The sequence below is a fragment of the Emydura macquarii genome, unplaced genomic scaffold (assembly GCF_026122565.2).
Source record: "Emydura macquarii macquarii isolate MOO-44397 ecotype Brisbane River unplaced genomic scaffold, CSIRO-AGI_Emac_v2 contig_968, whole genome shotgun sequence".
In the NCBI taxonomy this organism is placed as follows: Eukaryota; Metazoa; Chordata; order Testudines; family Chelidae; genus Emydura; species Emydura macquarii.
The window spans coordinates 5,844,219-5,866,469 of record NW_027131105.1 but is presented as its reverse complement, the minus strand read 5'-3'; the positions used below and the strand labels follow the sequence as shown (position 1 = coordinate 5,866,469).

Sequence of the window (22,251 nt, the reverse complement as noted above, 5' to 3'; positions counted from 1 at the left end):
AGAATTTCCTACCAGGACCAAGCCAGCACAGAGGAGGCAGGACACCCTTTTGAAGAGCAAAATGGTTTTGTCCACCCTGAGCGATCAGGCACTCACTGTACGTGCAAGATCAGGCTGCCGGGAGAAGGCCATTTTGCTCTACAAAATGGTGGCCTCTGCACAGCGTAATTCATACTTATGAAGCAGGAAGTCAGGCTGTGCACAGGATCCCAGTCTGCAGAGCAAAATGGCATCCTCCATGCAGTGTGACCTCACAGGCACCATACATATGAGGTCATACTGTGCAGAGCAAAATGGCGTCCTCTGCCCCATAGGGATCGCTGCAACCCCATCTGCTGACAGCACGACCCCCTTTGGAGGGTCACAACCTAGTTTGGGAACTGCTGGTAGAGATACAGGCTCTCCTGGGGAACATCCGAGCTGTACCTTGGAGTGTGACTAGCGCACAGCCTGGTGGGGCAGGATAACAGTCCTACTAGTGGAACAGCAAATGGAGATCTCTGTTGGCTAAAGAAGTGTTCTCCCATCCCCCATAGAGAACCCACTTAGAGATGGGAAACACCTCCCCACAATTTGAAGCCAGGGCTCCAGGGTCTCAAGCACAGAGCAGTACCCGCAAGGCCAGCCCTTCCTAGGCTTTAGGGAAGAAATAGTGCTGGGCTCTGTCCTTGCTGGGGCAGAGCCGGTACCAATTCATTACAGGGTGCCAAAGCTAGGACACTGGTATCCCTCTTTGCTCTGCTTGGTGGCAGGGGGGTAACAGGCCACCACCCAGCTCAGGGCACAGCAAGCATGGGTGGCCATCTTGCTTCCCAACCCACTGCAGAAGGATTTAGAGCAAGCTCTGAACTCCATGGGTCTGCTCCTCTCCACCAGAGGGGTGGTGCTAGCATAACCTCTCCTCTACCCATCAAACTCCATATCCTGCTAATATATGGATTTGACCCTGTCACCAATTTCAAAGGCTGGAAGTCCTTACTTCTATGCCCAGTTCTGGGTGGGGCGTGGGTCTAGTCTTTCCATCCATCCTCCTTTTCAACACTTGTATCTCTCTGCCCAGTGAAAAGAGAATACTTCGCCCTCCTCTACGGCCTTCCAGCAATTAACTCCGCATTCTAGTGAGTGCATTTGACACAGCAAGGAATGACCCAGTGATCTGCAACCTGCCCAAGGTCACAGAACAAAATCAATGGCAGATAAAAGAACCCAGATGTGGTGTCCTGACACCCAGCCCCCACCTCCAAGCCCCTTCTCCCACCTTTACAGGCTGACACTTTGTGAATGGAGTCTGCACAGCCCACTGACATGAAAGTATCTCTTTATTGAATACAGACTTATCCAGCAAACGGAAATGGGGGAGGGGAGAGAAAGAGGAAGGGCAGCTTTAAACCAAATTATCTTAAATATAATTATTTAATTTCTTGTTTTTTACTCAACCCCTCTCCCCCTAAATTCCTCCTCCCTCAAAAATAACTCCTGGTGTCCATCCCCACCCCCAATTCCTCTCATGGTAACTACGTCACCGCTGTATCTAAGAGACAACAATTGTGCACCCGGTTACTACAGTCACCGTATGGTGTGAGTTGCTACAAATAAATTAAGGTTTAAATTAAAAATATCCCACTACCCCCACCAATAAAATAGTAATTAAAAAATAACAAAACCCCCAGTGAACTGTAAAATATTTTAAGTCATGCCTAGTATGGAGGGCACGATGTGATACCCGGGGTGCCTTTCGGCCAGCGCCGGCATTCAATGATGGGAGGAAAATTAAGACATTGGAGATGAAAGATCATGGGCTCAGCAGGATTAGAAATGGAAATGTAGGATTTCTACACATTTCTACCCCACAACCTGAGATGGTACAGTCTATTTACACCCCCTTCAAATGGCGTAGTCTATTCAGGCTCCTCCTTCTCACCCATGGGATACATTGCCTGCCACCCACCCACCCGGTATAGTCTATTCAATCTGGGGGGGGGGGGAAGGGAAGCAGTGGGGGGCAGACAGAGCGGTCAAACCAACTGCCACCCCATCAATGGTAGGTTCTATCCAGCTCACCTGCTTTCATATGGTAGAAACTACACACTCATCCCTTTCCCAGAGCTGGAATGGCTAAATCCAACCTGCCTCACCCTCTGACAGTACAATCTAGTCACCCGCCCTCCCAATTGCTCTAGTTGGAACAGTCAAGTCTAACTTCCCCAACCCAGCAATGCTAGTCTATTCAATTCCCCCTGCTCCCATAGTGGAACAGTCCAAAACCCCTCTCCTCCCCCCATCTCCTGAGATGGCACAGCCTAGTCAGCACCTCCAAATGGTACAGACTTCAACACCTTTCTCCCCCTTCCATATGGTAGCACCTATGCAGCCCGCTCCCATGCAACAACTGAGTATAGATGGTACAATCCACTAAAACATCACTTAAAATAGTCTCCTCCCTCCCCCCCTTTACTGCCCCAGATGATACAATCTTTTCAGGCTCAGGCAGCTAGAAAAGGGGATGGTTCAACTTGATCTTTCCTTAAGGGGGAAAGAGCAGAATGGATGATACCATCTAATGGGAGAGAGGGGTGTATTGACTGTACCATCTGAAGTGGGGGGCCATACATTTTCAATAAACTGCCCCAAATGTTTCCAACAGAAATTGAAAAGGGAGGCAGCAAAAATTTAAAGTGACAATAGCAGCTCACAGCTGCTGGGGGAGGGAAGGGGGTCATGGTAAGGAGGAATGTAGTCCCAAGAGTTCAACCAAGGAGGACTGGGAGGGGGAAGAGGCAGAGGAGATTAGCATTAGGCTTGCAGTGCTATAAACCTGCTCTCTTCCTTTCCTTTTTGCACCACCCCCATCTCCAGAGAGTGGGGGACCCCCACCATGCAAAAACCCATGGACCCCAGGTCCAGGCTCCCCCTCCTCCTCTCCCCTCGGAGCCAATTCAGATAATGGCAGACAGACCCACCACTCGCCTCCCCACTAATAGTCCCCCATCTTCCCTGCTGTTACATCCATGGCTGCAGGTCCTGTATCAAGAGCACTGCACAGCCCCCTCCAACATCTCTGCCATGTAGGCATTCATGTCAGTAGAGACACATTTGCCTGTTGGGGCAGCAGTGGAGGATGGAGGAAGAAAACAGGATCCCACAGAAGCCTGGATTCTGGTGGTGGGGGGAATCTCCCCAAAGTATGTTTGTTCAGGGGAGTCAGGATTGTGCACAGATATCTAGGGGAGGGGGGATCTCCCCTATGCTGTTTGTGCAGGGGACTGAGATGGGGATGGAGACAGGGTCAGGATTGTGGGGGTGCACTGATGTATGGGGAAGAGGGAGATCTCCCCCATGCTGTTTCTGTAGGGGAATGAAGTGGGAAGTGTGGGATGCACTGATGAATAGGGGAGCTCAGAGGGTGCTCCACTAAGCTAAGTGCCAAGTTTTGGGGAGCAGGCACCAGGGCTGAGAGATGGAACTGCCCCAGGGGCTGCAGTAATGACCCAAGGGGCTGCATGGAGGAGGATCAATGTGAGGCTCAGCTGATCTCTTTTTCAGTCCTTCCCATCACAGCCACTAAATCTCACCACCTCCAGGGTCTTCAGTTGACCCTGCCCATCCCTGCTAGCATAGCACCCATCCCAGAGCAGGGGAGGGGGCAGGAACTGGATTCCAGGCCTCTTGCAAGGGGCTCTGCTCCCTCCCCTCTTGCATTAGGAGCCCTAGGTTGGAACAGGAGGGTCTATTGCTTTAAGAAACACAGGGGCCACTCTGCCTCTGATCCTGCCCCTACAGAAGAGCCAGGCACAAGCCACTGGAATATGGCAGGGGCATCAGGGGTTCAGCTTACATTGTGATCGCTAATCCGGGTCCCCATCTAACCCCACGTTATAGCCCGTACACCAATCAGAGGTGGCTCCCTGGACCAGAACAGCTGAGACAGGCTGATTGCCAAGCCAAGAGTCACCAGCTCCTCATCCTGCCCCCAGCAGCCATGGGGACCCCTTCGCCAGAAGTGCTGCTCCCCTGCAGCCGACTGCATCCCTCCCCTGCTCCTACCCCATGACATAGCCTGGCCCTGCCCCTTTAGCAAGGGGCTAAGGCTGGACACTACACCCCGAAAGAGTGGGGGGCACTGGGGCTACCCCCCATAACATGCCCCAGTGCCAGCTAGGGCCCATGGAGGTCACGTGGGGTGATGTGTTAAGCGTACACCATGGAGATGTGATGGGGAGATGTGCCAGCCCAAGTGAGGTGCAATTGCTGAGGCAGGGGTGCCCCCCTCCACTCCTGTTTTGGATCTGTGTCCCTGGTGGGATGGGGATGGCGATGGCTGGGGGGCTCCTGCCTCACGGAGAGGCCGGCTCTGGTTTGGCACAGGCTGGACAGGGGAGGGGCTGGCGGCCGGCTGGGCACCTCTCTAACTCTTGTTGCCACTCTGCAAGCCCAGGCTGTGCTGGAGGTTGAGCCGGTTCATTTGTGCCTCCTCCAGACCCTGCAGCTTCTTCAGCTGCAGCTCATCCAGCTGCTTCCAGAGCTCCTGGCGCTCCTTCTCCTTCTTCAGCTCCCTGCAGAGACAGGGGTGAGAGTGAGGGGGAACAGCAGCACCCAGCGCGGCCCCCTTGTGGATAACCCACGGCAGCAGCTGGGGTCAAACGCCCTCCTAGGGAATCTGGAGAAGCCACTGGGAAACCCAGGCCAAGATGGGCTCAGGGCCACCTCAGGGCATTGTGGGGGAGGTGCAGGCAAGGTGAGCGTCACCCGAGGGCACTGTGGGGGGACAAGCACCATACCTCGGCAGCAACCCCTTGGCCTCCCACTTCTGCCCACCACTAGAGGGCTCCTGGCTCCCTGCCCAACCCTGCGCACAAGGGCAAAGAGACCAGTACGGCCACTGGGATGCCAGGCAGAAGGTCACATGACCGGGCAGCAGTGCCCACCTCTCCTGGGGAGGGCTGGCCCCAAGGATGTGGGGGGAGGAGACTGCCCCCCCCTCAAATATCTGTGTGCCCCACATTCCCCCTCCTCAGCCCCCACTTACTGCTGCTTCTCCACCTTGTAGGAGGCCGTGAGCTCGTCAAAGAGTTTCCCGTTCATCTCCATGAAGGTCTTGAGCACGTTGTAGACCAGAGAAACAATCGTCCTGGGGGCATGGGGGTGGATGAGGGGTGAGATCCTGACCGGCTTCAGCTGGATTCCCTGCCCCTGGGAACCCATCCGCCTCTGCCCTCAGTGCATCCTGGGGTTTGCCATGATGCTCACCCCATGGCTCCCTGGCCAGGCTCCACACCCCAACTCCCCAATGTACTCTAGACCCTTGACACCCTTCCCCCCCCGTGTTCCTTACACAGCTGGGGGGCTGTGGGGAGCAGGGAAGACAGACCCCCAGAGGGGAGGGATCTTCAGAGCCTGGAGCCCTACAGGATACTAAGGGGGCAGGCAGCGGAGACACATCCCTCCCACACACTCACTGGTTCCAGTGCTCCTTGGAGACACGGTAGAGGGTGCCGAAGATGGCGGGCAGCACCGTGTGGCAATTGTCCTCGACCAGACTCAGGATGTATTCGTTGTTCCAGAAGTACAGAGCCCGCTCTGCCACCTGGGGACAGGGGAGACAGGGTCAGGGCTGGGGACTGCACAGCCCCCCCCCCCCCATTGGGCACAAGGGGAAACAGGATCAGCTCTTCCCCCAACACTCTTCTCCCACTTGCACTGCAACCTGAACTGGGACCTCCTTTAAACCCAACCCTTGCTTCCCCCCACCTCACGAGCTGCGGGGGAATGACTGAGTCAGCGCTGCCGACTGCCCCTGGCCATCTCCTCATCCCCCCCAAAGCCAGAGGGCAAAGACAGCATCAGATCCAGGGGCTCCCCTGTGCGAGTCTGATCGCCACCCGCAGGGGCCTTGTCTCCACCCTGGGCCCAAAGAAAGGGCCTCTTGGCACCCTGACAGCCCTGGCCCCCTGAACTGTCAAACTGGGGTGGGGAACCCAGCACACAGGACCAGCCCAGACTGAGGGAGCCCCAGCTTGGTTAAGTCTGGGCACCCTTGGAGGGAGGGGGAATGAGACTCCTTCCCCCGCCCCTAATTGGGGGCGATGATCTTTTGGTGCCCTAGAATCCTGATGCAGAAGCCCTGGACCCCAGACTCATGAGGGGCCTACGCCCCACCTCCAGCCCAGGCCCCACCCCCCCCAGCCTGCACACACCTGGAAGTGGGGGCTGGAGATGCAGCGTGCGATTTGTTTGAAAAGCGGCTCCTGCACCTTGACAAACTGCGAGGGCTCAATCACGTCCAGGATCTCCTCGATCTCGCCCAGGAACATCACCTGCCAGGGGAGGGAAGAGGCAGAGCCCCCTTGTGAGCTACAAGGCTGGGAGGGGCGCCCTCGATACCCTGCATGCACCCTAGCCCCTGTGCACCCCCCCCAGTGCTCCATGATCCCCACGGACCATGTCTCCCCGCACCCATCAAGCGTGTCCCCCAAGAACCATCCCGAGCCTGCCCTCAAGACCCCAATAGCCCATTCTTTACCCCATCCTGTGCCCCTCTCTGTAACCTTACCCTCCAGTGCCCCAGGCCAACCTGTTCCCCAGCTAGCAAGCCCCGCCGCCACCCTGCACAAGCCCTACCTCTTTCTGCGTGCAGGTCTTCGGCCAGTATTTCAGCAGTCCCCGGATCACCTGAGGAGGAAAGGGGGACACGGCAGGATTAGAGGGCAGAGCCGCTGGGCCCTAGATCCCACCCCCCACCATGGGGCTCCACTTACATGCTCCGTCAGGGTGGCATCTTTCTCCAGGAACTGCACCACACAGTACGCCAGCTGCAAGGGGAGGTGGGGCAGCATCAGAGATAGGGATCCCCGGCACTGAAACCTGCCCCCTCGATTCCTCCCTAGCCCACTGAAGTCAGTTCCCCATCAGCAGCAAGCACTGGAGACTGGGCTCCCCCCCATCACCTGGATACCAGCCCAGAACCCATAGGGATCAGCTCCTCATGCCCATAGCATATGCAGCATCAGACCTAGAGATTCCCCTCCAACCCCCAGATTTGCCCCCCTCCTCTGCCGCCCAAGGTCAGATCTTCATCAGCAGGGTTCATGACAGACACTGTCCCAGCTTTGGCCAACAGTGCTGCTATGACACATGGCAGCCACAATGGGGCAGTAGTGAGGTAATGCCAAATGCCTGGGACCACAGCATGCACTTGCGGAGGGTGGGGGGGAATCAGATCTCGGAGGGGCTAAAGGCAGCACTGACCTGGGGTCCCCCCTTTGCTGCTGCGCTAGGCCATCACCACTGGGGCCGCCCTATAATCTGCCACCTGCTGGCATCGTGCCCAACCCTGATCCCAGGCAGGGAGAGGGAACATGGGCCCCACTGGGTTCTTGGCCCCTTTGCCAGGGCTGCCGGCTAGTACTGGCGGGGACCCTCCCCTCCCCCACTGGAGTCTGGGTGAGACCTCGCAAGAGAGTCACATGGGCCAGATTCCCTGCCCCTCTAACCAGCTAGTCCCCCTGCCCTGGGTCAGATGACAGCCAGGACTTTAGAGGGCAGGGGCCCTATAGCCCATCCCCTGCCCCCTTCAGCTAGCCCGTCCCCTGGGGATCACCCATTCCTCGTATGGTTTCAGGAGCAGGCTCCTGCAGATCAAGCCCTGGAGGTGACCCCTTGTCTGACCTGGAGGTGGAAGGCTGGGGCTCAGGGCCACTCCCAGGAAGGAGGGGGTGGCACTTACCTGGGCATGGAAGATGGAGAGAGATTTGACGGAGTGCAGCGGGATCAGCACCCGCACCAGGAAATGCTTGTGCTCCGTCTTGAGTGGCAGGGCAAAGCCATTGATGATGCTGCACATTAAGGGGGGAGGGAAGGACATATGGTGACACTCACACAGACGACTGGGGAGAGGGAGACCAGGATCCAGCTGCTGAGCCAGAACCAGGGGGAGGGGGGAGGAGGCTGGAGCTGTGCTGGCTCCATCTGGGAGTGGGATAAGCTGTGGGGTGGTAGGATGGGGGACAGGGAGCCCTAGATCCCAGAAGCCTCTGGGGGGTACCAGACACTTGTGTGGCTACTCTATGGTTATTGGAAGGACGCCCCTGGGGAGGGGTGAATCCCTATGGGGCACCCTCTGCTGACTACCAGAAAGCAGGTCATGCTTGGAGGGATCAAGCTGAGCCTGTAAGGTTGGGTACCTTCCCCCCCATGTGCATCCCCCACCTCTCCCCTATGCATACCTTCCCCCACATGCAACCATTACCTGCCCAGGATCTCCAGCAGCTCGGCCACGCCATTGAAATGCTCCGTCTCGTAGATAAACCTGGGGAGTGGTGTGGGGGGGAAGAAGAAATGAAAACGCCTTTCCAAGCCCCCTATCCCCGACTCCCAGCTGAGGCTGGAGCCTGTGCCCCTTCGACCCCCACATATTGGAGGGGGAGGTAACCGGCTCTGCCCAGCTGTACGGCAGGAAGGAAACCCGTGTTGAGCACTCAGCAGTGAAGGGGGGGTCTAGGGGAGGCTGCTGTGGGCAGGCTAGCTCCTCCCCCATGACTTCAGGCCACACCCACTGGAGAACACTCCCAAGAAGCCTCTGCTGTGCTGGCAGAACATTGCTCCCTGGTGGGCACCTTGAGTTACAGCATGGGCTGAGTTCACAGTAGGCCTGCACTAGTCATCCCACACCCCATGGTCAAACTTACGGGGTGATCTCCCCAATCCCACCCCACACACGGGGCATATGGGACAGGGCCCCTTTAGGGCAGGGGGGACCTGGGTAACTGGTGGAACTCAGGGCCCTGCCGCCTCACTGAGACTGGGGGACACAACTCAAGCACCTGCCAACCAGGAGGAGATTGGGAGGCTTTCTGCTTTGGGGACATACTTCTGGGAAGTCCCACCCTCCTGCCCCCAAAGAGGCCTCATGCCCAGGGAACCCCACCCCTCTCCATAAAGCATCATCCCCAGGAAGTCCCACTCTCCAGGGATGCCTGAAATGCCCTGGCAGCCCATATTCCTTGGTTAGGTTATGGTGCCTGGCTCAAGACTGTCTGGAAGGGGACCACTCCCCCACAGGAGGCTCCCTGCTGCCCAGGGGGCTCACCGCAGGAAGATGTTGTTGCACTGCTTGCGGATATAGGCGCGCAGCCCGAGGAACTTGCCGTAGACCCGGTGCAGGATGGTCTTGAGGTACTCGCGCTCCCGCGGATCCTCGCTGTCAAACAGCTCCAGCAGCTGGGGGCAGGGAGAGGGTCTCACAGATGATTTGCGACCCAGCCTCCGCCAACCGTCATCCCAATACCCAGCCTGAATAGACGCTAGGGGAGTTAACTCTTCCCCCACAACCCTGGTACCCCACAAATGATCCATGCCCCCCACACTGCACCAGACACTAGGTGCAATGACTAGTTTGTCTCCAGCAAGTGCGGGACCAACCCAGCTCTCAGAGCTGCTCCAAGCACATCCACCCACCCATGCTCTGGGGCTCCTGCCTGCTCTCCCAGCCCAAGACTGGCTGCCATGGGTGAAGCCCCTCACCCCATGGGGGTATTGCTCCCAATGGGCCTGTCCAGTCCTGGTGGTGTCTCCATTGCCAGCCAATGTGCCACATCATAATGGAGGTTTGGAGCCCAGTTAGGCTGAGAGCCAGCTAACTTGCTGCATCCCAGCTAGGAGCCAGGCTTCCACCATCCAGGCCAAGAACTCCCATGAATGTGGATCTGGGGGCATTGAAGCAGCCATTACACCCATCAACTGGGTGCACCTCCACCCCATTGACTCCTCATGCTGCAATGGATCACAACAGCAACAGCCCCTCATGACCTTCCACTCCCCCAGTATTCCTCAGTACCCCCAAGCCAGCCGCCTTCCCAGGCACCACTCACCAGCAGCACAAATTTCTGGTCGACGTAGCGCTTGGCCACGGAGGGCTGGAAGTCAGGACTTTCCAGGAAGCGGAGGAAGAACTCGTACACCAGCTGAGTGAGAGAATTGAGACCACTGCTGGATGCATGGTGGCTCCCCCTCCCCCCACAGACAGCATTTTAATCTTCGCACCTTGCCACCCAGCTCTGCAGCATAGCCCTGCTCTTTTGACCATGAGTGCGCACCCCCCTTAAGAATGGCTGGTGGGTCCCACCTGGGGCAGAGCTAAGAAGCAAGCCCCCTCTCTCCACCCCTGCCCTGCCGCCAACTGGATGCGAGTGCTGCCAACTCTGGGTGCTGCGACTATATTCTGCTGCCTCCCTGGGCAGTAAGATGAATCCCGCAGCCCTCGCTGGCAGCAGACCCCTAACCCTCCTGCCACACGCTCCCACCAAGGGGCGTCTCACCTGGAGATGGGGCCAGGAGGGCTCCAGGTTGGGCTCATCCTCTTCGGGGTCGAACTCGGGATTCTCAGTAGGTGGGAGCGTCCGAAAGATGTTTACTGAAATCTGGAAAATTAGAAAAGAGGGGGAGGGGGTCACTTGGGCCTGGGAACCCCCTTCCAACCCTCACACCCCAATCCAGCCAATCCCAGCCCCTGTTCTTCACCGAAATCAGCCCTGCCCAGAATGCTCAATGAGCAGGTCAGCAGCAATGGAAAAAGGCACAGAACCAGGGGACCTGGCTCCCAGCCTCCCTGCTCTAGCCCACTAGGCCCCCACTGCCCTCCCAGAGCTGGGGACAGAACCCAGGCGTCCCGCCCTGCTCCCTCACCATCTTGATGATCTCGGGGTAGACGGGCTCGATGAGGACGCCACGGTTGGTGGCCACGCACTCCACCAGCTCGTTGAGCGCCGCCCGCTTGATCTCCTTGCCCTTGAGGTCGGCCACGCAGTCCAAGAAGTCGAAGAGCACGCAGCACTGCTGGAGCTTCTTGCACAGCAGCTCGTGCAGCTCCGACACCGCCACATCTGGAAGGCAAGGAGGCCATCAGCACCAAGGACACCCCCCACCATAAAGTGGTACAATCCCAAATGAACTTGGAGCTTAAGCCCTGACACTATTCCCCCCTCCCCCATGCAAGTGGTACAATCCCATGTGGGCTGGAGGCTTAGCCCTGACACCAACCCCCCTCACCTCCACAGTGGTACAATCCCATGTGGGCTGGGGGGGAAGGGAGGGCTTACCCTGACAGTGTATACATACACATATCCCCATAACAATCCCAAATGGACTAACAGCTTGATTCCAACACCACCCCTCCTCACCTGGCAGTGGTATAATCCACTGTGAGTTGGGGGTTCAGAACCAAGCATGCAACCCACGCATAAAGTGATACAATCCCACACAGGAACGGAGGTTCTAGAGCACCAAGACTGCACACCCCCCCAGTATAAAATGGTACATTCCCACATAGCTGGGTGCCACACCGAGCATGTCATCAGCACAAAGTGGTACGATTCCCATGGGGGGGCAAAGGGGGGAAGAGCAGCAGCACCACATCTGGGGCAGGTGGAGAAAGTCAGCACAGAGCAAACAACAGCCCTTAACATGAAATGGTCCAAGTCTATGTGGACGGGGGGCTTAGTCCCAAGCCCCAACCCTGCCAGAACAGCCAAAGAGAAGGTAAGCCCCAACGCCACACTGGGGTGGGGATTGCAGAGAACCAGCACAGTCCTTGCTCTGGGAGCTCCCTCCTTGGGGGTGTCTCCCCTTTCAGAAAAGCCCTTTGGCACAAAAGGTCCATTCACATCCATCTGATCCCTTCCCGTGTTATATTACATCTGCTGTGAACTCCTCGGGGCAGGGACCGTCTGTGTCTGTGCAGCACCTAACACAATGGGGGCAAGCTCCATGCCTAGGGTTTCTAGGAGCTACCACAATGCAATTCATTAACAATCCAAGCCCTGTTTAATGCCAATGAAGTTCCACCCTGGGTTTTGGGCTGATTTCGAGTCACAGATTCTAAGGCAGAAGAGACCATTCCTACAAGGAGTGAACTTGAGTGCCTTGTGTTGAATGAGAATATTGATATAATAGGCATCACGGGAACTTGGTGAACAGATGATTATCAATGGGACACAGTAATAACCAGGTACAAAATACACAGGAATGACAGAGTAGTTGTGCTGGTGGGGGAGTGGCACTCTATGTCAGTGGCTCTCAACTGTTCCAGACTACTGTACCCCTTTCAGGAGTCTGATTTGTCTTGTGTACCCCCAAGTTTCATCTCATTTAAGAACTACTTGCTTACACAATAATCCAGACATAACACAAAAGTGTCATAGCACACTACTATTGAAAAAGTGCTTACTTTCTCATTTTTACCATAGAATTATAAAATAAATCAATTGGAACATAAATATTGTACTTACATTTCAGTGTACAGTATATACAGCAGTATGAACAAGTAACTGTCTGTATGAAATTTTAGTTTGTGCTGACTTCACTAGTGCATGTAGGCAAATACCTAGATGAGTTTATGTACCCTTGGAAGACCTCCACATACCCCTGGTTGAGGACCACTGCTCTGTGTGACAGAAAGCTTAGAGTCAAATATAGTAAAAATTTAATTTAATCAAACTGTACCGTGGAAGCTTTAGGGATATTATTCAAGCATGGGATTTCTAAAAGTATAGCAGTAGGAATACACTACCGACCACCTGACCAGGATGGTGACAGTGACTGTGAAATTCTCAGGGAGATTAGCGAAGCGACAAAAAACAAACAACCCAATAATAATGGGGGACTTCAACTATCCTCATACTGCCTGGGAACCTCAGCACGGGATGCAGACACCATTGAGGACAGTTTCTTGGAAGAGCTGAGACACAGGGTGCATCTACACAGCCCCTGGGAGGGTGCTTCCCAGCTCGGGCAGACAGACACGTGCTAGTGAAGATAGCCATATCGGTGGCATGGGTAGCGGCTTGGACTAGCCAAGCGAGTCCATTACTGTCCAACTCCCTGCATGTACTCAGGCAGCCAGCCCAAGCTGCTGCAGCCAGGCTACTGTTTTTAGGCTCTTGCTCAAGCAGAGCTAGTGCACGTGTGTCTGCCTGAGCAGGGATTCACACCTGTGTGGACCCACAGATTAGACCAAGGATTCCTGCTGAGATGCCCAAACTGCCTTGAGAAGCAAATCAGGTCAGATTCCTGCTGAGGGAGGCAGGGTTAACAAGTAGTAACCCCCAGCACTTTTCACCCATAGATCTCAAAGCACTTTACTAAAAGAGGTCAGCATCATCCCCATTTTACAGATGGGGAAACCGAGGCACAGAGCAGGGAAGGGACTTGCCTAAAGTCACCCAGGAGGCCAGTAGCAAAGCCAGGAATAGAACCCAGGTGTCCTGAGCACCAGTCCAGTATTCTGCATGGTATGCTCATTAGGGAATCAGATAACCCAACGGAGCAAGAACCTGAATAATTATGGGCTGAGGGTAGCACTGCACAGAGCCCCCAACCCCTCCAAGATCAAGGGCCTGTCATGCTGAGCACTGCACAGATATGTGGAATCAAAGAATTAATCATAGAATTGATTATAGAAGGCCTGGCCTGAAACTGGGTAGCCTGAACTGTGATGGAAGCCCTCAGGTTAAATCATTGACAGGATGCCCCAAACTGAGACTGAGATAAAGATGCTAAAATCCCACAGGATGTCTCAGGACCACCATTTAAATGCAAACTCCTTTTGTGAACTCTAGCCCTTTTGATGTCTGTAAACCAACATCTCCTGTTCTGATAAGTATCGGTAGGTGCCCCCCTGTCTTCCTGGCCCCATAGGAAGTTACTCCATACAAATTAGCATTTTAACATGTATTGTGTAGCCACGCATCTTCGGGTGATAGCCAGGGTACCTGAAACACATTGTATTATCAAATGGCTCTTTGGTCTTTCCTGTGAAAACATCTGGTGTACCCCATTGTACATATAATTGTCTTTCCTAAACTGTTAATCAAATTCCACTATACGATCAACATGTAAATGAACCTAAGCAACCCCTATACAAGTCTTTTGTATCTGGTACCAATGATCAGCATGTAGACATGCTGCTTGGGCTTCCCTTTAGCTAAAGTACTTTGTATATGTGTGTGTGTCACAATTACAGCTGCACTCGATCCAACTCTAAAGTATAGCGTGGTCCTTTCTTTCCACGACAGATACTTTCAAGAGACAGTCCCTGCCTTGAAGAGCTCAGTCTAAATAGACACAGGGTGGGAGCGGGTAACTGAGGCACAGAGAGGGGAAGGGACTTGCTTATGGTCAGTGGCAGAGCCAGAAATAGGACCCAAGAATCCTAGAGCTCCTGCCCCTAGACCCCACTCAACCTGCCCCACCCTCCTACAGCCACCCAGATCTGGTGTACAGGGGCCACCAAGAGAGCAAGGGACCCTGCAATAAAACTGCCAGACCCCCATCCCCAGCAGGCAGAGCTGTCTGGTTTTCTTATAGCACTCCCATGGATCTCAATTTGGGGCCAGCAGAGAAAGTCTCCCCAGTGCACCCCCAGCCACTGGCTCAGCACAGGGGGCCCCTAAAAACAGTGGGGCAGACATGGGATGGGGAATCTAGCAGAGCCCCAGTAAACTCTGAACAGATGATCTCAGATTCCACACCCCTTGCTCTCAAAGCATCACAGCCTCTCACCATCCCCATATGGGAGCTCAATAAGCTACTCAGCCCTGACAGCTCCCTGGAGAGACGGCACCGGCGCCAGCTTTGATCAGCAAGAAAAGGCAGCCTGCACCGCACCCCAATGAACACAGCTCATGAAGAAGCCACCAGGCTGGGACTGGCACAGCACCTGCCTGCGATGCCCTCAATATTCCAGCAACACACGGGAGCACAGCTGGGACACGTGAGGCTGGGATAATAGCAGGAAGAGGCTGAGGGGGTCCTGGTTAGGCAGATGGGATAGTGGGAGGCGCTGGTGCAAGACTCCCCTTTTGTCCCCATGGACCTGGGTGTGAATATAGGCCCCTGCCACTAGTGACACGAGTTGGGGGGACCTTGGACCAGGGGTGGTGCATCTGAGTCAGGAAAGGTTAACACAGGGTTTGACGTAGTAGAGGGGCTGCAGGTTGGGACTGAGCAGCACTGAGCCAGGGGTGCCCGTAGGTCAGGATTGAGGAGCCTCAGCAGGGGCTGGGTAGGGGGCTGTGGGTCGGGACTCGGGAGTCCAGAGATTTGGCTCAGCAAGCCTACTCCTGATGTGCTCCTCCGGGAGGCCAGTGGGTAGCAAGCCCCATAGGAGTCGTCTCCACAGCAGCAGAGATCTGAGCCGAAGCAGCATCCGGAGCCCTGGGATGCAGGGGGGAGGGGAGGGAGCATAAGGCCAGATGTGGGGGAGGGAAGATGCTCATATTCCTCCTAGGGCCCTCTGCTGAGGCAGGTCATTTCCAGCTTCCGGGGGGGCCAGCAGCTCACAGGGCAGCCCCAGCCAGGGATGCAGCTGGGCCAAGGTCCCCTGACCCTGGCTCCCCAGGATCTAGCTCCACCAGAAGCCCCTGCTCCCTCAGACAGACAGGAGCAAGACAATGTCCCCGTGTCTCCAGTCTTCACTCGGTCGCTCACCTCCCTGCCTGCCAGGCAGCTCTGGTGCCTCATGTTCCATTCTGGGCAGGGAGAGAGAGAGGACCCAGTAAAACAGGCCTACAGAAATTCACCTGCACAGGGCGAGGGGCTCCAGGCTGGACACAGATGGCACTCGTCTCCCCATCACCCTCCCCCCCCGGCCCTGGAAGATACCAGGGGCACAGCTGGCACTGGGTGGCAGGGATTGATGGTTGAGATGAGGGTGAATTCACCAGGGCTTCAGCCACTGAAGGAGCAGACGGATGGTGGCACAAACTCCACTCCCAGCTTCTAACTAGCTGAGACATGAAAATTTACTCCAGGCAGAGGCCACCAAGCAGACAGATGCTGCTATTCCAGTCCACAGCAGCGCTGGTGGCCCCTGAAGGGGAAAGGCCCCCTGTCCCATTCCCCACCCCTGAGCCAGCCAGTCCCCCACCCTGGGGCCGGACTAGAGCCAGGGCCACCTACAGGGGACGGCCGTTCAGTCCCACTCCCTCTGGGTCTCACCTAAGTCCCAGGCCACTAGCAGTACTGGCCTCGAAGCAGTCCTGAACAGAGGAGCTCACAGGGCTGGCATCGCTGCGTGAAGATGAGGACATGATCCAGGGGAAGTCCCAAGGGATCCTCCCCCACGGGTGCCAGACTTGTGGGAAGCCAAATCCCACAGTGCGTTTTTAAAGAGCTTCTTGCTATTGCAGAGCTGAGCTCACACAGGCCCAGAGCTCTGCTGGGGCCCCTCTATCCCGACCCACAGCTCCCTTAGCCCTTCTTAGCGGATGTGGAGCTTGCCAAGCCCATCTGTGGCCGACTCAGCAGCAAAGCGCAGAGCCCTCAGCCCACCATCCAATGCGGGCGGAGGGCAGTCGCCAGCGACAAGTGACGCTGTTGGTCTTTGGCCACTGCATGTGGGATCCTCTCACCGGGGCCGGGTGCGAAGGCCGGCCGCACGCCGACCCTGGTCCGCCTCAAATCAGTTCAGAGGCGCCCACGAGCGTCAGGGCAAATCAAACCCAGCTACATGCACGGCCGGGTGACTTATACGACTGGAGCCTGACATTGGCTGCAAAGCCTTCTTCACGCTGACTTGCAGCCGCCCTTCTGTTACAGCCCTGAGCTCTCACACGCAACCCTGCCCCCAGCCCTAGAGCCAGTGGGTATCTGGACAGGTTCCCAGGGAGACACTCAGCATCAATTTGGCTGCTGGCTCCAAAAGGCACTTAGAGAAACTAGGCAAATGCCCAGCATTGTCCTGAGGGGGGCTGGGAGCCAGGCTTCTATTCCTAGTTCTGGGAGGGGAGTGGGGTCCAGCAGTTAGAGCAGGGGGGCTGGGAGTCAGGACTCCTGGGTTCTATCCCCAGCTCTGGGAGTGGAGTCTAGATACTAGGCCAGGCTAGATAGTCCATGGGTCTGTGCGGCATGGCAGACTGTACACACCACGAAGCACTAGATGACCAGGGAGCAGCTGCCCCTACAGTGGTACCATCCCGCGCAAGGATAATGACACCTCCTCCCTCCATCCCCAGCTCCTGCACCAGGGCTCCTCCCAAGTCCCAAGCCCCTACAGACGCTAAGGCAATGGGGACTGTCTAGCAGGCCAGGGGCTGGAGGCTCTCAAGGAAGGGAGGAAGAGGAAGGTTTGAACTAAGGACAAGGAGGGCTCGGGAGCTGCTAGGGGTGGTGTTAGCATCACACCCCTGCCACTGCAGACTGGAGACCAACAGGACAGGGCCAGCCCAGCCCTGCTCCGTGTCCCAAGGGCACTGGTTCTGCAGTGCAGCCACATGTCCTGCTTGGAGCCAGGCTGGGACCTGGCAAATTCATCTCATGCTGGGGGCCACCATACGGCCCTCAGAGGTCAGTGATGTCGCAGTGACTCAGCCTGGATGTGAACTGGTGCCCCCTGGACAGGAAAGGCCCCACATCCTATTCCCCACGGCCTGAGCAGCCAGTCCCCCTGCCCTGGGGCTCATTTCCCAGGGGCTGGTTGTGCCCTGCAGGGCAGCTGAGTCATTGGGCCCAGTTGGGCCAAGGCAAGAGGGAAGGGCAGTGGTGACTAAGGGGTTCCAGCCACTTCCCTCTTTGTGGAAAGGGGAAGGGAATGCAACACAGCAGAACCCAGATCAGCCCCGGATGTGGGGAGAGAAGGGAACTGCAGCAGGCAGGCCCAGCATTGGCAAGCAACCTCATCACAACAAGCCCAGAACTCCCATGCAACCCTACAACAACAAAGCAGGCCCAGAGCTCCCAAGTGACCCTACAACAAACCTAGCCTAGCTCCACTAAAGGACCCTACAGCACAGTTAGGAGCAGCCCCGAGGAGACCCTACAATAACGAAGCCCAACACTCACGGGCAACCCTACAAAAACAAAGCCAAGCCTGCTGCTCCCAAAAGACTACCATATAAAACCCAACACGGAGAGCACCAGGACTCCCAGGAGACCCTACAAAAACAAAGACCAAGAACAATGAGTCCCAGAGAACCCACGTGACCCCTCTGCCAGGTGATGCTGGGGATGGGGTGGTTTGGAATCACCAAGGGCAGGGCAACGCTAAGGCACTCAAAGCCCAGGTCTGGCTGGGGATGACAGGGCAGGGTGACAAGGGAACATGGGGCGAAGGAGGGCAGGTGAAAAATAAAGGTCTCATGCTCGCACTGAGCATTCCCAGACCTGCCGTATGGGCCAAGCCTTGTGCAAGTATCAGGTAGGGTAGAAATCCCCCCGCTTAGAGATGGGGAAACTGAGGCACAGGGGAGGCACTTGTCCAGAGCTGAAGAGAGAACCCCAGGACTCCCAACCCCCTTCTCCAACAACAAGACCCCACTCCCGTCCCAGAGCTGGGACAGAACCCAGGAGTCCTGGCTTCCAGCCCCGCCAGCTGTGTGACACTCACCTTTCAGCAGGGGCAGGGGTGTGAGCTCCTGCTGGTTGCTCTGGTACCGGAACTGGGACGAGCTGTGAGAGCGGCGCTGTCGGGAGCGACGCAGGGAGCGCCGGGAGAAACCATCCACTTTATCAGGCGGGGGGACAGGCGACAGCCCTGGGGATGAGGGGCTGGTGGGGGTGCCAGCAGGGGGCAGCTTGGTCTCCATGTTTGCAGGTGGGAGCAGCTATCAGAGCAAGGTGGCTCCTCCTCCAATGGAAAGGGCCACTCTGGCTAAGCCAAGAGGATGCTGGGTAAAGCCGTGCCCGTTAGCACTCCGGAGAGGTGTCCAACATCGCAGGAATAGAGGCTGCTCGCATCCTCAGCACATGCCCCATGGCAAGAGGGCAGCACGTCTCCGATCCCCTTCGCTTCCCGGGCTGGAGTGATCGTCCAGCTTCTGATTCCCAAGAGGGTTCCAGGCCTGGAGCCTTACTTTAGGTCCACAGGTACATTCAGAGCTTCGGACCCCACGAGACACCTGCTTTGGCAGAAGGTATATTCCCCCCCCACACACACACCTGTCCCCTGCTCGGCTACAGTGGCAGGGGATCGTGTATTTATTCCCGGGGCACCCCGATGCAGAGGATGAGTTCGTCTGAAATCCAGTAATTCCTCAAGCCTGGATTCGAATAAGTTCCTGGTGCATTTCAAAAGCGAAGAGTTTATTCTGAATCACAAGTTTCTCTTCCTCACATATCTCCAAAGGGTAAAGATTCAAGTTGCCCAGTTCAGACACCTCTCCCCCCAGTAGATATCCCGACGAATCAAAAGCCAACAAGGATTTGAAACTGGTTCCTGCCAAACTTTGGTGACTGTAGGATAAATTTTAGGAGGCAGTTCTAGCAGCAAAACCCCATCCCTTTTTGCAACCCCTAAATAATAGTGCATTCAACGCCAACCTGACTGTACTCTTTCTCATTTAAGACTGAATTTTAAAAGACGTGTTTGTAAACTATCTCTTCCAAAACTAAAGACACTTCCTTAAGTTCATTTGCTTTCCGCTTCCCCACCCCCAAGCCAAAGCAAGGGCACAACACCAACTCCTGAATTTAGCAGCAGCCTAGTAAATTGCACACACCACTCTGACCCTCCACTCCCATCCAAGCAGCAAAAACTTTGCAAAGGGGGAAGTTGCTAAATGACACAGATTTTGGTTCCCCACCCTTCTGCAACTATGGGGAAGAGAAATGTGAATGTTTTTTACAACACTATACACACAGCTACCCAGCTTGTTTTGCAAAGTAAATGGAAGACTTTAACCTTTGAAAAAAAATCAGAACCATGCACCAAATAAATCACACACACAATCTTCCATTCACTGGCAAAGGCTTTTGGCTTAAGGCCGCTATAGGTAGATCAATCTCCTCTGCCCTCTACCTAGGCAGCTTCTGTCCCTTTGGAGAGAGATGCAAGCCACAATATTTAAGCCAAAATGTAACAGATCGAAGATTTCACACACGCACCCAAAAAATGTAACCCTGTTATAAAAATTAAAAGGAGATCATGGAAGGAGATGCCTGTCTCCCTCTGACGTGGGCAAGATCCGAGGGTCGGAAAGGAAGGAGGAAATTTGTGTCCTGGGAGGGGAAAAACGAGGGTCACCAGCCATGTAATCACCTCCAACAGAGTCACCTGCGGTGGATTTGGGGCCGACAGGTGGGGGGAGAAGGGTCATTCTGCACCAAGCTGCATCTCCCAACCTACAGCCGGGTTGGGCTGAAAGCAAGAGATCTCTATGCAGGGGGAAGATGCGGGTTCACGCCCCCACCTGCTCCCCTTCTCGCTGCCTTCCTCAGGTGGCAGGGTCAGGGCTCTGGAGACACGCTGGGCTCATCTTACCATGGCTCCCTCCCCAACGCCCTGCCTCGCTGGAAGGCTCGTCAACAGCCAAGCAAACGAAATAAATAACAGCCCCCTTTGCGAAGCCTGCCCTTGTTGCAATGCAGAGACCGAGGCCTCCTCCCTTCCCTGGCCCCCTCCCAGCCTCCTGAGAGCCAAGTGCAACCGGGGCTCGCAACACCAGTCCAGGCCCCCTCCCCACGGGGCGGCGGAGAAGCTAAGATGAGCTGCTCGGCTCCTCTCCTCTTCCTGGGGGCTGCCCCGCCGGGGGTGCCGGCAGCCTCATGGACCAGCTCCCCCGCCTCTCTGCAGCTCGGCCTGCGCGGATCCAGGGAGCAGCTGACGGCTTGGGGCCGAGCTCAGCGGTTGGATGATGCAGCAGCAGCTCCCCAGCTCGGTGCACGGGATCCCGCCCGGCCGAGGCAGCGCCAGTCCCCCCCCTTGTCCTGCAAGGCCCCCCCCTCCCCAGCCGGCAACCTCCCGGCCTCTCTTTGATGCACCGTTCATTAAACTGACATTAAGTAACCTCTCCTGGCCACGTGACGCCCTCCCGGCCAACCCATTGGTTCCTTAAAAATAGAACCTGCGTCACTGCTGTAGAATGATGTCACCCCCAGCGGCCATTGGCTGGGCCGAGAGCAGGACTCCGCCCAGTTTTAAAGGCGCAGGTGCTGCTCAGGGAGGGCCCAGGTGGGTCAGGCGCACTAGGGCTTGGTGCACCTCCAGGAGCTGCTCGCGCTCTTGCTTGTACTAGGCATTGCCTAAGGGCTCCGTGGGGAGCTGCCGGGGCTCGTCTGCCAGCGGAGGGAGGCGCCAGGCGCCGTGCAGGCGGCGCTGGGAGGGAAACTGCTGCTGCTGCTGCTCGCGCGTGTGCACCAGGGGTCGCGCGGCTGCTCCGGGAATTGTTGGCCCCCGCGTTGCAGGGAGAAATGTTCATTCACGTGCCGGCGGAGCTCCCGCCTCATGCACCGACACTCCGTGGGGGGGTGTCCCTTGCAGGCTGGAGGCGGCTCCCACTATTGCCCGCGGGGGGACGTTCCCTGAAGAGACAGGGTGTGTGCAGGGTTTCAAGCCATGCGTGCCCGCCCCCCGTCCCCAGCGCTGGCGTGAATCGCTCGAAGCCGACGTGGTCGCAACCTGATTTCCTCCGTAGGAGTCCAAGGTGGTTGAGATGCTGCTGCCGGGACCGGGGCTTTCCAAACAGGTGGCAGGAGAAATCGGACACCAGAGAGATGGAATAAAGGGGTCACTGCCCCAGCGGGTGAGGCAGGGTCTAGTGATTACAACGCTGTGGGCTGAAGAGGCAGGACTCCTGGGTTCTGGCTTTGTCACTGCCCTGTCTCTGTGCCTCAGTTTCCCCCCCCTTCCCCATCTGTAAAAGGGGGAGAACGGCACTGGCAAGCAGGGCCCCAGCATACTTTTTTCAGGCCCAGTACAAACATGTAACATGGGCCCCTCCCACACACATTCCCCAGCCCCTCATCCCATACATACAATCTCATGAGCCATGACATTTTTTTTCCTCATGGTAATGGAGGCTGCAGCTTGGGCCAGGCCCCTCTAGGCACCAGTAAAGTGTACCCTTCCCCCACCCCCATGCAGGGGTCCTGCTGGCAGGAGGCTGGCAAACCTTTGCTAATGAATTTTTGTTGTGTGCTCTGAGGTCCTCTTAGAGCATCTGGGCCCATGCAGCAGTGGTTGTGATATACTAGGGCTGGTCAGACATAGTTATCAGTGGAACCTGGGCTAGCAGTGCCTCCCTTCCCAATGTTTATCTGCACAGCTACTGCAACCCCTGAACTTTGGGGTTCAGCCCAAATCCCCCCCAAAACATATCACCTGATTGACTGTCAGGGGCTGTGTTATTGCTGCTTGCAGGAGCATGAGCACTAATGGGTTAAATCAGCAACCTGCCCCATTGCAGCTTGGGAGTTGTAGGCAGAGGATGCATGACAGGGACTCTAGCCTATCCTCCTGCTGCTGCTTCTTCAGGCTGTGGCTTG

At 56.3% G+C, this 22,251-nt stretch overlaps 1 protein-coding gene across 2 annotated transcripts; it reads right to left on the bottom strand.

The window, feature by feature from the left end:
- Positions 1–757: 757 nt before the first annotated feature.
- On the bottom strand, positions 758–20,686 carry PPP2R5B (protein phosphatase 2 regulatory subunit B'beta). Of its 2 annotated transcripts, none has more exons than XM_067543941.1 (13): positions 18,377–20,686; positions 10,681–10,877; positions 10,314–10,415; positions 9,867–9,959; positions 9,086–9,216; positions 8,246–8,305; positions 7,724–7,832; positions 6,756–6,809; positions 6,619–6,669; positions 6,195–6,314; positions 5,457–5,584; positions 5,027–5,128; positions 758–4,553 (listed from the first exon to the last, which is right to left on the bottom strand). In XM_067543941.1, exons 1-13 carry the CDS (start codon positions 18,573–18,575, stop codon positions 4,406–4,408), a joined length of 1,494 nt encoding a protein of 497 aa, XP_067400042.1. In that variant the 5' UTR covers positions 18,576–20,686; the 3' UTR covers positions 758–4,405. The 2 variants fall into 2 exon arrangements, with proteins under 2 accessions (XP_067400042.1, XP_067400043.1); XM_067543942.1 differs by having other exon boundaries at positions 758–4,543.
- Between the last annotated feature and the right edge of the window lie 1,565 nt (positions 20,687–22,251).

Excerpts from the sequence above, each read along its gene's own strand:
- PPP2R5B (XM_067543941.1), bottom strand. The coding sequence starts at position 18,575 with ATGGAGACCAAGCTGCCCCCTGCTGGCACCCCCACCAGCCCCTCATCC. Across the intron at positions 10,878-18,376 it reads ACCCCTGCCCCTGCTGAAAG|ATGTGGCGGTGTCGGAGCTG; the intron begins GTGAGTGTCACA and ends CTTGCCTTCCAG. Across the intron at positions 6,315-6,618 it reads AGACCTGCACGCAGAAAGAG|GTGATGTTCCTGGGCGAGAT; the intron begins GTAGGGCTTGTG and ends CTCCCCTGGCAG.